At 45.9% G+C, this 13,202-nt stretch overlaps 1 protein-coding gene across 2 annotated transcripts; it reads left to right on the plus strand.

The window, feature by feature from the left end:
- Positions 1-3,399: 3,399 nt before the first annotated feature.
- Positions 3,400-10,979, plus strand: Znf263 (zinc finger protein 263). 2 transcript variants are annotated; one of them, XM_031360693.1, is made up of 6 exons: positions 3,400-4,505; positions 5,817-5,997; positions 6,456-6,529; positions 6,804-6,927; positions 8,400-8,516; positions 8,984-10,979. In XM_031360693.1, the coding sequence occupies exons 1-6, from the start codon at positions 4,113-4,115 to the stop codon at positions 10,135-10,137; spliced, it is 2,043 nt and encodes a 680-aa protein (XP_031216553.1). In that variant the 5' UTR covers positions 3,400-4,112; the 3' UTR covers positions 10,138-10,979. The 2 variants fall into 2 exon arrangements, with proteins under 2 accessions (XP_031216553.1, XP_031216562.1); XM_031360702.1 differs by lacking the exons at positions 5,817-5,997; positions 6,456-6,529 and having other exon boundaries at positions 3,401-4,505.
- Positions 10,980-13,202: the final 2,223 nt, after the last annotated feature.

The raw sequence follows: 13,202 nt of genomic DNA on the forward strand, positions 1-13,202 counted from the left end.
ACATGGGTGTGAGCATCCCGAGAGAGCTGTACAGGGTTTTGATTACAGCTATGTATGATTTTGTGATTTTCTAAGTTAGTTTGTTCAAACACATAATTTACAGTAGAAAAGATTAAGCTGAAAGACCCCCAGAACTGGGGAGATCCTTACTCAAGTCTCGGGTGACGCGACCACCCAATGACTCAGGAGAGACCGAACTTGCTGCAATCACATGAAGTTTATAGGAGATACCGGTGGTCGATCTCGTGACCATGCTGGCCAGCGGAGTTCGACCCCGAACACAAGAAGTGAGGGGTATTTAAGAGAAAATCCACAAGCTGGGGGCGGGGAGAGGGTTACCAAGGAAACATGACAAAAACAGTGGAAAATTTCAGAGGGACCCAACCCAAGGTATTCAGTTAGGGAGGGAAACATATTCATTTTAAGAATGTAATCTTCATCTACAGGTCGACAGGGTGGAGAGTCTCATAAACCAGTACACCTTCATTCCTAGTTCCACCCTCATTATGGATCATTCAGGAGGGGCAGGTATCTGGAACCAGAGCCTTGAGGCTGAGTTAGCCAAATTCCTGGAACTGGCTACTCCACCTTTTTGGTTTGTTACATTTCTACTAATACATTACTTTTCGTTAACATGCTTTTTCCCAAATTTCTAAGTCTCCCAGTCTTTCAAAGCGAAACTTTACCTCTTTGGACAGGGCCTTCTATAGCTCTGGCTGAGCTTCTGTTCCTCCTGTTCCAGTTTTCTGAATGTTAGTTTGAGTTACAGGCATGTGACCATGGCCAGCTTCTGTAAATATTGTTTTTTTATTAGCTGTGTTGAATTTTCTGACTTCTAGACAAATCCTGGTTCAAGAACTTCTCCTCATCTTATGGCACCTCAATTTCCCATCTTTTGATACCGATTCAAGCTTATAATGTGTGCAGAGCATTGTTCTATGAATTTCAAATATTAGTACTTTGATTGGTTCCCCACCCTCCACCCCCATGCTAAGAAGTGGTAAAATATTACTCCAGACAAGGAGAGAAATCTTAGTGAGGTTAGATAAACTGAGATCGCATCGTGCATGCTAGTAGGAAAAGGGACTTCGGAGTTAGTTTATAGTCCCTTGAGACAAGAATATCTAAAGTACGTGAAGATGGCCATAATGGATGCTTGGCCTCACAAATCTTTTTTAACAAGATTTATTTTTATGTATATGAGTGTTTTTGCTAGACCAGAAGTGAGGCAGCAAAGAAAAAAAAGGAAGAGGAAACCAACCTCGACTGAAGCAGAATTGTCCTTTTATCAGAACAGTTGAAGCCAGCAGCTTCTCCTCACTAGTGGAGACTGCACTCCAAGGCATTGGGGATTTGGGGGTTCTATATTGTAAGGATGCAGCCTGGAGAGATGGCTCAGTGGTTAAGAGCAATGACTGCTCTTCCAGAGGTTCTGAGTTCATATCCCAGCAACCACATGGTGGCTCACAAACATCCGTAATAAGATCTGACACCCTCTTCTGGAGTGTCTGAAGACAGCTACAGTGTACTTACATATAATAAATAAATAAATCTTAAAATAGATAAATAAATAAATAAATATACTGTAAGGATGGAAGATTCCATCTGCAGGTCAGTTTACCTGCTGTCTGAAAGTGGTAAATATCAAAAGGAGGATCATGAGAAGCTTCCAGGGTCCTAACAATGAAGTCCACTTTCCTGCCCACCAGGTCATTAACCATTCAATTTGGACTGCAACTCAATGTAGATACCGGGAGTGCATGGATGCCTTTGGGGGCCAGTAGAAGGCGCTAGATCCCCTGGAACTGAAGCTACAGGAGGCTCTGAGCAGAACCCAGGTATCAGGGAAGGTCAGCTACTGCTCCTGATGAGTCATCTCTCCAGCCCAATCTCACAAGTCTTAGCCAGGTTTTTCTGAATGAACCTATACCAGCCCATGTGCTACCATGTGCGTCTGGAGAAACAGGTATTTGCCATGGCAGCCTGCGGGCCTTTGTACCTGTGAGGAAACTACACGGAGTCATCCAACACAGAGTCTAAGCTTTTGCGACAGGTTAGCTGTATGACCTTAGGCAATGGACTTACTGACACTGTTGGGAACAAGCAAAAGAAACTTATTCTAAATACTACCATTTCCTTTTTAGACTTCATTTAATCATAGGACCTAAATTCAAGGTCTCAGGCCCTCATGGAGCTGGGGACTTCCCAATAATTAAACAGCTTCTATTATAAGAAAGTTGTCTTAGTCCAGACATCTCAGAGACAACTTACAAGGGAACAGTTGTCTGAGTCCAGACATCTCAGAGACAACTTATAAGGGAACAGTTGTCTGAGCTCAGACATCTTAAGGACAACTTCTCCATCCTGCTGGCAGGGTCAAACTAAGTTCATGTTCCCAGGCCCAGGCATCACCTCCAATCCTGATTGATGGAAACTCCCTTTCTCAACCCCTTTTTCAAAATGATTGGACAATGCTACAGCCCACCCTACTCCCCGTTGCTTTATAGTTTCATCCTTTAAATCTGCTTTACAACATCCCATCAAGGACCCAGACTCGGCTCCTGAGTCTGTTCTACAGCCCTGATCGATCAGTAGCAGTTTGATTTCAATAAATTTTTGGCATCCGCATTGACCTGGTATGTGAGTTATGTTGGATTTAAGTGGATCCCACAACGACACTCAATGCCATAATCACAGGACTTACAATCTACTTCATACCATATTGTGAAAGTTCTACTTCATGTATGTATGCTGAAGCTTTGAAGGGAAAGACATCCTGGCAATCGGGAACCAAAAGTCACACGGCACAACAAACCTCATACAAGAGACTTAGTGGGAAGGAAAAATTCAGGGGGGTGCCGGTTTCCACTCAGGAAAGCAGCAGGGAACTGAACGGTAGGCAGGGTTTATGTAGGATTCCTGCCTTGAGGTCTTACAAAGTATACAAAGTTCACAAAGGGAGACCAGAGCAAGGAAGGCTTTCCCTGCCTCTTGAGTTGCAGTGACTAGCCCAACAATGTGAGCATGTGTCCAATATGTGATTACTGGTCTTTGTGAGACACTCCTACAATCGGCGGGCCCCACGACTGTGAGAGCTCCAGTCTCAGATCCCCGCAATTCTCTCTTCAAAAATAAGGAAGTCCGCCTTGGTGTTTCCTTCCCTTCTTCCTTCAGGATGATAGTCATAGCCGATGATTATGCTCTCGCAGATCTAAGCCTCTGGCGAGAGCAATTCATACCCAGAGCGTTCTTCTGGGTCGACCAGCCGCCTAAAGTTGGAGGACTAGGGCTCACCGCTCACAGGGAGGCAAAAACACGGGCACCGGTATGGTTTATTGTAGCTCCAACACTCCGCTTAGACCTGCTCCCTCCACAGTGCAGGCGTACTAACAAGGGCGCGCCATGGACTACATTTCCCAGCAGCCCCCACGCAGCTCGAGCCTTGGAAGCACAGTGCTGGTCTATTTCCGGCTGTAGATCTCCGGGGTGTTGGGATCGGCCTTCGGAAATATTTTCTTTGTTAAGCTTCTGGGCTCCGACATGACACTCTAAGGCCGCTGGATTGTGGTTCAAGCGTGGCTACGGAACTTACCTTTTGGCTAACTTTCCTACGGAAACCTGACTCAGGTCGTACGCGGCCCACATCCGCCCAGAGATTCCCACCCCTACGGCTTCCCACCTGGAGGCCCCGCCCACTGCTTAGCCCCGCCTTTTCTCCCAGCGGACACGTTCCCCTCGGGCTCTTTTATGCAAATTTTCCTCGTCTCAGGTGGACCGTGGGTACGTGGCGAGACCCGACCCAATGGGAGACAGCGCAAGGGGGACGTGGGCCGGAAGTCCGTCCTGACCAGCAGCCGTTGGCTTATGACGCCTAACTCACGCGCTGAGGCTTGAGCCACGGGCCCCGAGCCCTAAGTTCCGTGTGGGCCTGAGAAGCCGGTCAGCTGGCGACGCTGCAGGCCCTTTATTGCCGGGATTTTTGACCTGGGTTCGTCCGGCGGGATTTGGAGCCCGGAGTCTCTCGGCAGTAGCCGTGGCCTACTGCCGTACAGAACCTAGGGCGTCTTGCCAGGCGGACGTGGTTGGTTTCGGGAGCTAGGCACTCTGGGGGCATGACTATGGCTGCGGGTCCGAGCTCCCAGGAGCCAGAAGGGCTGCTGATCGTGAAACTAGAGGAGGACTGCACCTGGAGCCACGAGGTACCCCCGCCCGAGCCAGATCCCAGCCCAGAGGCCTCCCATCTGCGTTTTCGACGATTCCGCTTTCAAGACGCCTCTGGTCCCCGAGAGGCCCTGAGCCAGCTTCAGGAGCTTTGCCATGGGTGGCTGCGGCCAGAGATGCGCACCAAGGAACAGATACTGGAGATATTGGTGCTGGAGCAGTTCTTGACTATCCTTCCCCAAGAGATTCAGAGCAGGGTGCAGGAGCTGCGCCCAGAGAGCGGCGAAGAAGCAGTAACCCTTGTGGAGCGTATGCAGAAAGAACTTGGGAAACTGAGGCAACAGGTGACAGCTGTTTTTACTTGTGGTTTGGCCTGGAAGACTGGGTCATTGCGCAAACCTTTTTGTAGTCTAATGTACTTGATTGTCCTGAGTAGACTTTACATGAGGAAGAGGAGGTTTTTTGTAGCTTACGCTTTCCTTCCAGATTTTCCCCATATGACGGTAATAGGAAGTGAGGAGGAGTTTGTTTCAACGTGTAGGCGATGCTCTACCAGTATTTAGTTCTGTAGTAAGAAAACTTCTCACTGGTTACTAGCCTTGTGACTTTGGGCAGACTACTTAATCCGTATGGTCCTGTTTTTCTGTTGGCTAAAGTACTGTCTGGGGATAATTTCGAGGATTCGGAGAAAAGTTTGGATGGCATCTACTGCCACTGCTTTGAGGATTTTGTTTTGGTTTTTTGTTTGTTTGTTTGGTTTGGTTTGGTTTGGTTTTGCTTTTTTGTGACAGCCTGGCTGCAGACCAGTGGTGATCCTCCACCTTCAGTTTCCCCAAATTCTGAGTTCCAGGATTACAGGCAGAGCCTAGTTACACAGCTCAGGCTTAAACTCGAGGCAATCCTCCTGCTTCAACTTCCCCGCTACTGTGATTCCCCCAGGCCTATATTTAGTGGTTAACACCCAGTATTATCTTTTTTTTTTTTTTAAGATTTATTTATTTTATTTGTATGAGTACACTATAGCTGTAGAGATGGCCATGAGCCATCATGTGGCTGCTGGGAATTGAACTCAGGACAGCCCCGCTCGCTCTGGCATAATTCACAGTAGCTGTCTTTAGACACACCAGAAGAGGGCGTCATCTCATTACGGGTGGTTATGAGCCACCATGTGGTTGCTGGGATCCGAACTTAGGACCTTCGGAAGAGCAGTCAGTGCTTTTACCCGCTGAACCATCTCGCCAGCCCCACCCAGTATATCTTAGTCAATAGTTTCCAGTACAGAACTGTATCCCTAATTGAACTTTGAAAAACAGCTAAGCACTGAGGGGCTATGGTCACTGACTGATGAGTTCACCTTATCTAGTAGTGAAACGTGGAAGCCTGTAGAGAAGGTGAGAGTGTGCAAGCAGAAGTGAGGTGTCTCAGTAGAGTATGTTGAGAGGTGTGCACTGGCAATGGACCCTCAGTTTTCTTGCTCCCATCCCTCCTCCATTTTCTGTTACAATCTAAAAAGCCCTTCACATACAACATCCTCTTGGCCAAGACCAAAGGGATAGTCTAAGGTTCTCTGTTGAGGGTGTGTCCTAAGAATCCTGTACTAATTTCCATTTCTGTCAGCCCCGTTGTGATGATGAGTGATGTGGGTTGGTTCCCAGGTCACAAACCAAGGGCGGGGAGCAGAAGTGCTTTTGGAGGAGCCTTTGCCACTGGAAACAGCAGGAGAGTCACCGAGCTTCAAGCTGGAGCCAATGGAGACTGAGCGAAGCCCTGGCCCTGGGCTGCAGGAGCTGCTAGACCCCAGCCCCCAAAGGGACTCCCAAGCAGTAAAGGAGAGGGGTGAGGGACAGTTACCTGGGCAGGTGGGAGGGAGGAGGGGCTTCGGGGATTGCCCCTCAGTCTAGCAGAATGTAGTACAGGTGCCAAGGAGAAAGGATTTCTGAAGTTAAGGTTCTCAGTTATGCTCTGGAAAACCTAGAGGAATTCTGTGAAGGTTGGATGGGGGGAAAGGGGAAGCTCTTAGTAAAGCCCTTCTGTGTACTGAACAGGCAAATTGTAGTTAGATGATTGATGTGGGGGTGTGGTTAGAATACTGTCAGCCAGGATAGAGGATAGCTCACATGCTTTTACTATAAACCGTTACTTTAGATCATCTACTTTAGTACACCTTTTGCTACTTTTAATGTGAATCCTAAAAGCTGAGCCTTGCAGTTGGGGGATGCATATTGTCTTGTAATAATCTGTGGGCTGCCAAGACTTGGTGTTACTGTTCTCATTATGATTTCTGTTATCTTCAGCATTATCTGCTCCCTGGCTCTCTCTCTTTCCTCCTGAAGGGAATATGGAAGATAAGGATATGACTGGGACCCAGGTGATGTGGAAGTTCTCATTACCTTTCCCCAGAGTTCTCCTTTTCTCCTGCTTTTGGGGTGGGAGGTTCCTCTCTGCTACTAGGAGGATATTTTCTTTCTGATGAGATCTCTCCATTATATTCTTTGTCTTTTCAACACATCACTTATAGGCTTCCCCCATGACATGAGTGTTCTTGGCACTCCTGGGTTTTACCCCATTAACTATGACTATGCTTGAATTATTCTTAGTGCATTATTGCATGTGATGCTGAAGGAGATCTTGTGTTATTTCAGTTGCCCGAGAGCCTGGAGGACATGGCAATGTATATCTCTCAGGAGTGGGACCATCAGGATCCTAGTAAGAGAGCTCCCTCAAGGGATATGGTGCAAGATAGCTATGAGAACGTGGGGACACTAGGTAAGAACTTCTCTCTGGGATGGTGACATTTATGACCAGACTGTCCTGCTCCTTGGATAGACACACCTTCTGGACATGAGTTTTGAGTTTTGTCAAAAACCCTACCGCTTGCTCTAACATTTCTTATCATAACACTCAGTTAAACATCTGCCAAATGGCACAGTTGATAGACTTAATGACATCCTTAGACGGTATTTCCATTGTTAAAGTTTGAGGCAGACAGTCGGAATTGGAGAGAATTTCCAAAGGCAGCATAAATCATACCCAGTGACCCACATCGCACAGGGTAGTGCTCTCCGTTCTTACTTCCTTGCAATAGAAGTACTCCTGAACTCACTTAGTATTTATCCCTGCTGTGCTTCATTGGTATTTCTAGATTTTTTTTTACCAGAGACAGAAAATCCTCCTGGCATCAGAATACTAGTTTATTAGCCCTCCTAGCCTGTAAAAATCCAGGAAGGGAAGGGGAACTTGTAAAGATTTGGAACAATATCTGTACATAGAGTAGGCTAGATATTGCATTCATTAAAGTACATCTGTGTATTGAACAGTTATGCCAAGGTTTAAAAATGATGCTCATAAAATAAGACAAACTGATAGCTAAATGTAGGTGGAGTGTGTATGTGTGTGTGTGTGTATATATATATATTCATACACACATATATATGACCTAGATAGTTCCTCAGCTTCCTTGTGTATGAGAATTCTCATAATAAAAAAGTGAAAGTAATTGAGGTGGCGTGGACAGTATGATTGGTTACATTGAAGTAACCAGCAGGAAAAATCACACTGCTGTCGCATTCCTCCGTGCTTGTCTGACGCTTCTTAGAGCTGTGAATTCACTTGCACTGATTGTACAGAGCTCCTGATGGCTTTGCTCTCCTTCTCTGGGACCTCCTAGCTTGCATCACTTGCCATTGCTGTGCCAGCGATAATGAGAGATGAGATTGCTGGGACTGATCTTCTGTTTGAGTCTGTGTTTTGTTAGAGGTTGAGCGAGGTGTTGGCTTCTCTATTTAGCACAGCACAGGGGGATTTACAAAGTTGTAATCTCATTGTCTTCTAAGAGCCCAGGTTCTTTCCCAGTTGATTCCATGGGTTTTTTTCCCCAGAGTTTTACAGTTTTATTTAGTTCTATCTATAAGTAACCAATACTCTTATTACAGTAAGTTGATTCTCAAAGAAGTGCTCATCCCATTTTATTTATTTTATACTTACTTGAATTATAAATTGTGTATTCTAGTTTTAAAAATTCAAGTTCTTTGAAAATATTTAAAAACTCATGGTCTTTATTTCTAGTTCATTTTTCCTAGAGAGTAACTACTGGAAATGCTTTAGTGTGACTCCCAAATGATGTATATCAGACTCAGGGAGAGTTTGTTTCTCTCTGCTCCTGGCAGGAAACAAGGCTCTGGGGTTTTTTGTCTACTTAGTAGAAGAGTGTGGTGATGTGTTTCTTTCATTGTGAACAGAGTCCTGCATTCCCAGTCAGGAGGTCTCAAGCACCCAGGTGGAACAAGGAGGGAAGCTGTGGGATCCAAGTGTCCAGACCTGCAAGGAAGGCATGAACCCCAGAAACCTAGTTCCAGGTAAGAAGTGAAAATAAACAGTTGCTCAGGAAGGCTCCCAGGCTGTGTGACAGACGTCTGGGCTTTGAGTGCATCAGCAGTGTTGCACATGGGGAGGTAACTACCTCTGATCTCCTGCACCCTGTCCCACCCTTGTGGCGAGTGGAGAGTGTGGGCTGTGGGTTTGGGGAGGTGCTTAGTCTTGGGCTGGCTTGCAACATTCTAGTCTCAGCCTTGATCCCTACTAGGAGGGGAAGAGCTAATTGGAAAGTGAAGTGAGGAGTTAGGGAGCTAAAAATGGAGTTCTAAGACTAGTCTGAGCTCTGAGTCTTTGAATCTCTTCTCTGTGTGCTTCTCTGGCAGCTTTACTTAAAAGGACAGGCTAGGAAATTGAGAGAGAACTCTGTTCTCTGGGCCTTTTGCTTGAAAGGTATATAGATATTTTTTTTTCACTGTAAAATAATCTAGGGCTTTTTCTCTCTTACTAGGAGTGGAAAAGTTTGAGAACCAAGAAAGAAATGTTGAATCTATTTCTCCTGAAAGTACCCATCCTCCAGTACTGTTGCCTGGCCAGGCTAGAAGGGAGGTGCCCTGGAGTCCTGAGCAGGGAAGACTTGATGACAGAGAAGGACATTGGGAATGTCCCCCAGCGGACAAAATAGAAGAGTCTTTAGTGGGAACCCCAAGTTGTAGAGGACTGGTACAAGCAAAAGAGCAGCCCAAGAAACTCCATTTGTGTTCCTTGTGCGGCAAGAACTTTTCTAATAACTCAAACCTAATTAGGCACCAGAGAATACATGCAGCAGAAAAGCTGTGTATGGATGTAGAGTGTGGTGAAGTCTTTGGTGGACACCCACATTTTCTGTCACTGCACAGAACACATGTAGGAGAGGAAGCTCATAAGTGCCTTGAATGTGGAAAATGCTTCAGTCAAAATACCCACCTCACCCGCCATCAGCGCACCCACACAGGGGAAAAGCCCTTCCAGTGCAATGTTTGTGGAAAAAGCTTCTCTTGCAACTCCAACCTCAACAGACACCAGAGGACACACACTGGGGAGAAGCCCTACAAGTGCCCAGAGTGTGGGGAGATCTTTGCACACAGCTCCAACCTGCTTCGGCACCAGAGGATCCACACTGGAGAGAGGCCCTACCGCTGTAGTGAATGTGGCAAAAGTTTCTCTCGGAGTTCACATCTTGTTATTCATGAAAGAACCCATGAGAAAGAGAGACTCGACCCTTTCCCTGAGTGTGGGCAAGGCATGAATGATAGTGCCCCCTTTCTTACAAACCACAGAGTGGAGAAGAAACTCTTTGAGTGTTCCACTTGTGGGAAAAGTTTCCGGCAGGGCATGCACCTTACCAGACATCAGAGAACACACACAGGAGAAAAACCGTATAAGTGTATCCTTTGTGGGGAAAACTTCTCTCATAGATCTAACTTAATCAGGCACCAGAGAATTCACACAGGAGAAAAACCCTATACCTGTCATGAGTGTGGAGACAGTTTCTCTCACAGTTCCAACCGGATCCGTCACCTGAGGACCCATACAGGAGAACGACCGTATAAATGCTCTGAATGTGGAGAGAGCTTCTCTCGGAGCTCACGCCTCACAAGTCATCAGAGAACTCACACTGGTTAGAAATGGGGGGTTGCTTTTTGCCTCAGTTTTGGCAGAAAACTGTCTTATCCAGAGCTGGTATTCTTTGCCCACTTTGGTGTATTTTGCTGGTAATTAATACAAAGAAAAAAATGGGACTTATTTTAAGGGGTGAAGAACTAGCTTAAAACTAAAAAGTTCGTTCTTCAGAAGTAAGAATAAGACTTTGAGTTGGCCTGCTCAGGTGAGGTGGCCTGCTCTGGGATGGCTTTCTATGAAGCCATCCTGTTTTCAGATGCATCGACCTTTATTTTGACCCAGGTATGGTTTAGGGGTTGTATTGAGTCTAGTATTTATCCCATCAATTTTGGGAATACCTATGGCTTCAACCCCTTATTTGTGACATTAAGCAGGAGAGTTTGGGCTCCTGAGGCCCTTGAGACCAAAGAAGGGCTAGGTCCTGGGAGGCCAATTTAAGGTCAACAAGACCAATTTTAAGTTTTTTGTTTTGTTTTGTTTTTTATTTTTGTTTTTGTTTTGTTTCATTTTAAGGCCCTGGCTGGAAAGTCCTGGGCAGTCCAGTTCTGCCATTGCAAAACCCCTCTGAGTAGTTTGGCAGGAGTGCTCATTGACATAAAAAGTGACCTCAGAAAAAAAAGAGAACTAGAGAGATAGGAAATCATAATGTGGAACCCACAAATGAACCCAGCATTTTACAGATTAAGGATATGTGATTACAGTCTACCTTTCTAGAGATTTGCGACTTTCTTCCACCTGTCAGAAGGTACCTAGAGCTCTGTAGACATGATTATGAGTGGAGGGTTCCATGAGTCTTTCCCTGTTGAGAATGTTTGGAGGTTTTATAATAAATATCTCCAAGGAAACATGGATATGTAAGAATCTTTATTGAGGGATTTTGTGTTGATGTGGTTCAAACTTCTCTTTCCTTGTGGGGGTTCTTCTGGAGATGGAGTTTCTCTATGTAGCCCTGCTTGTCTAGGAACTCACAGAGATCACCTGCGTCTGCCTCCTGAGTATAGGTATTGCAGGCACGCACCACTACCGCCTGGCCAGATCAGGCTTTTTAAAAACAGGAAATTTTTGTCTTGTAAAACTTGTTCCCAGGAGGGAATCTAATAATGGTCTTCACAAAGCCATTGATCATTAATGGTGTGTGCCAGCTCCTTGCTGGCAGGTCCAGGTGAGATAAGAGAGGTCCTGCCAGGATCTCTGGGGCTGAGCAGGATGGCGAGTGTTGGCCCAAAAGAAACACAAGCCAGGACAATTGGGGAGTCTTATCGAAGCAGGAACTCAACTTTATGGCATCAGCCTCTTGCTTATACAAGTTCAGAACATAGGCAGGGGGATTTTTGATGAGGTGAGATGACATAGGAGGAGGGTATGGAGTGACTGACAGTGGCAATGGCAACAGTAGGGCAGAGGCAGGACCAAACAGGTCGTGCTGAATCGCCCAGATACAGAAGTGACTGAGATCGGTCTCAAGACTCAAGCCAGGCTCGGGTTTGTCCTCAAGGCCCAAACCAGGGCCAAAATGGAGCCCAACTGGTGTGGAAATACAAAGCCAGACAAAATTAGGAGAAGGAAAGCATTATGTCATAGAGGTGGGCTTGGGGTAGGAATAATAGGAGTGTTTCTTTTTTGTTTGCTTTGATTTTTCAAGTCAGTTTTCTGTGTAGCCTTGGCTGTCCTGGAACTCATTTGTAGACCAGGCTAGTCTCAAACTCGGAGATATGCTTACCTCTGCCTCCCAAGTGCTGGGATTAAAGGAGTGTACCACCAACTCCAACAGAGTGTTTATATTTTGAGAGAGTTAGAACCCAACACTTAGGAAATCAGATGCCAGGAAGCCATCTCACCATCTCCAGAGAAATCTAATCTAGGCATTCTGTGGGGAAAGATGGTGGAGCAGGGGATTAACAGCAGTCTGTCAAAGCAGTCCTCATTCTTACACCAGCTCTTGTCTCAGATTAGTGTGTTCAAAAGCTTGGAATTCTGGGCCAACTTTTAAAACATTATTTTCTTATTTCCCTTCAGCTTAAGGGATTTTTTCACAGGTGAGCAGTGGTGGTCTGAGGGCAAGGAAGGAAGGTGAGAAGATTTGTGTAGATTAACTAGAGCTTTATATAGGATCTGCAGTGTAGGAACAGGGCCTTGGTCCCATGCAGTAGGTAGGGCAGGACTGATAAGGCTCCTGGTGCCATGAAGCGGGTGGGATGTCTAGACTTGCTGTGCCACCAAACCACTTATTACTTGAATTGTATACACACACAGTATAAAATCACCCATGCAGATATTACATGGCCTAACTGGTGTTGCTGTGTTGTGTACCTTTTCCTGGGCAGATATAAACAAGTGTCACCCCAGATAAGGTACCAGTGGCAGACTAAAGAAAGGATTCCACCCATGTTAAGATTAGTAAGTTAGTGAGTTTGTTGGAGCTACATACAGGAGGGCCAACTGAGCCTGGAGTTTTCTTAACTGTGTGGATATGTGGAGGACAGAGGACCTATAGTATCATTCCTCAGGAGCCATTGTCTTAGAGTTTTATTGCTATGAACAGACACCATAACCAAGGCAACTTTTATAAGGACAACAGTTAATTGGGGCTGGCTTACAGGTCCAGAGGTTCAGTTCAGTATCATGAAGGCAGGAACATGGTGGCATCCAGGCAGGCATGGTGCAGGAGGAGCTGAGAGTTCTACATCTTCATTTGAAGGCTGCTAGCAGAACACTGGCTTCCAGGCAGCTAGGACAAGGGTATTAAAGCCCACTTCCATAGTGACACACCTACTCCAACAAGGTTACACCTCTAAATAGTGCCATTCCCTGGGCCAAACATAAACTGTTGCATTCCACTCCCTGGCCTCCACAGGCTTGTTCAAACACATGAGTCTGTGGGGGCCATACCTAGCCATAGCATAATAAAAAAAGTACATTTAGTCCAACTTCCAAACTCCCCATAGTCTATAGCAGTCTCAACAATGTTTAAAGTCCAAAGTTCAAAGTCTCTTCTAAGATTCATCCAATCACTTAACTGTAATCCCCAAGACAAGACAGGAGAACCAGCTGGGCACACTCCAAACTCT

The sequence above is a fragment of the Mastomys coucha genome, unplaced genomic scaffold (genome assembly GCF_008632895.1).
Source record: "Mastomys coucha isolate ucsf_1 unplaced genomic scaffold, UCSF_Mcou_1 pScaffold12, whole genome shotgun sequence".
In the NCBI taxonomy this organism is placed as follows: Eukaryota; Metazoa; Chordata; class Mammalia; order Rodentia; family Muridae; genus Mastomys; species Mastomys coucha.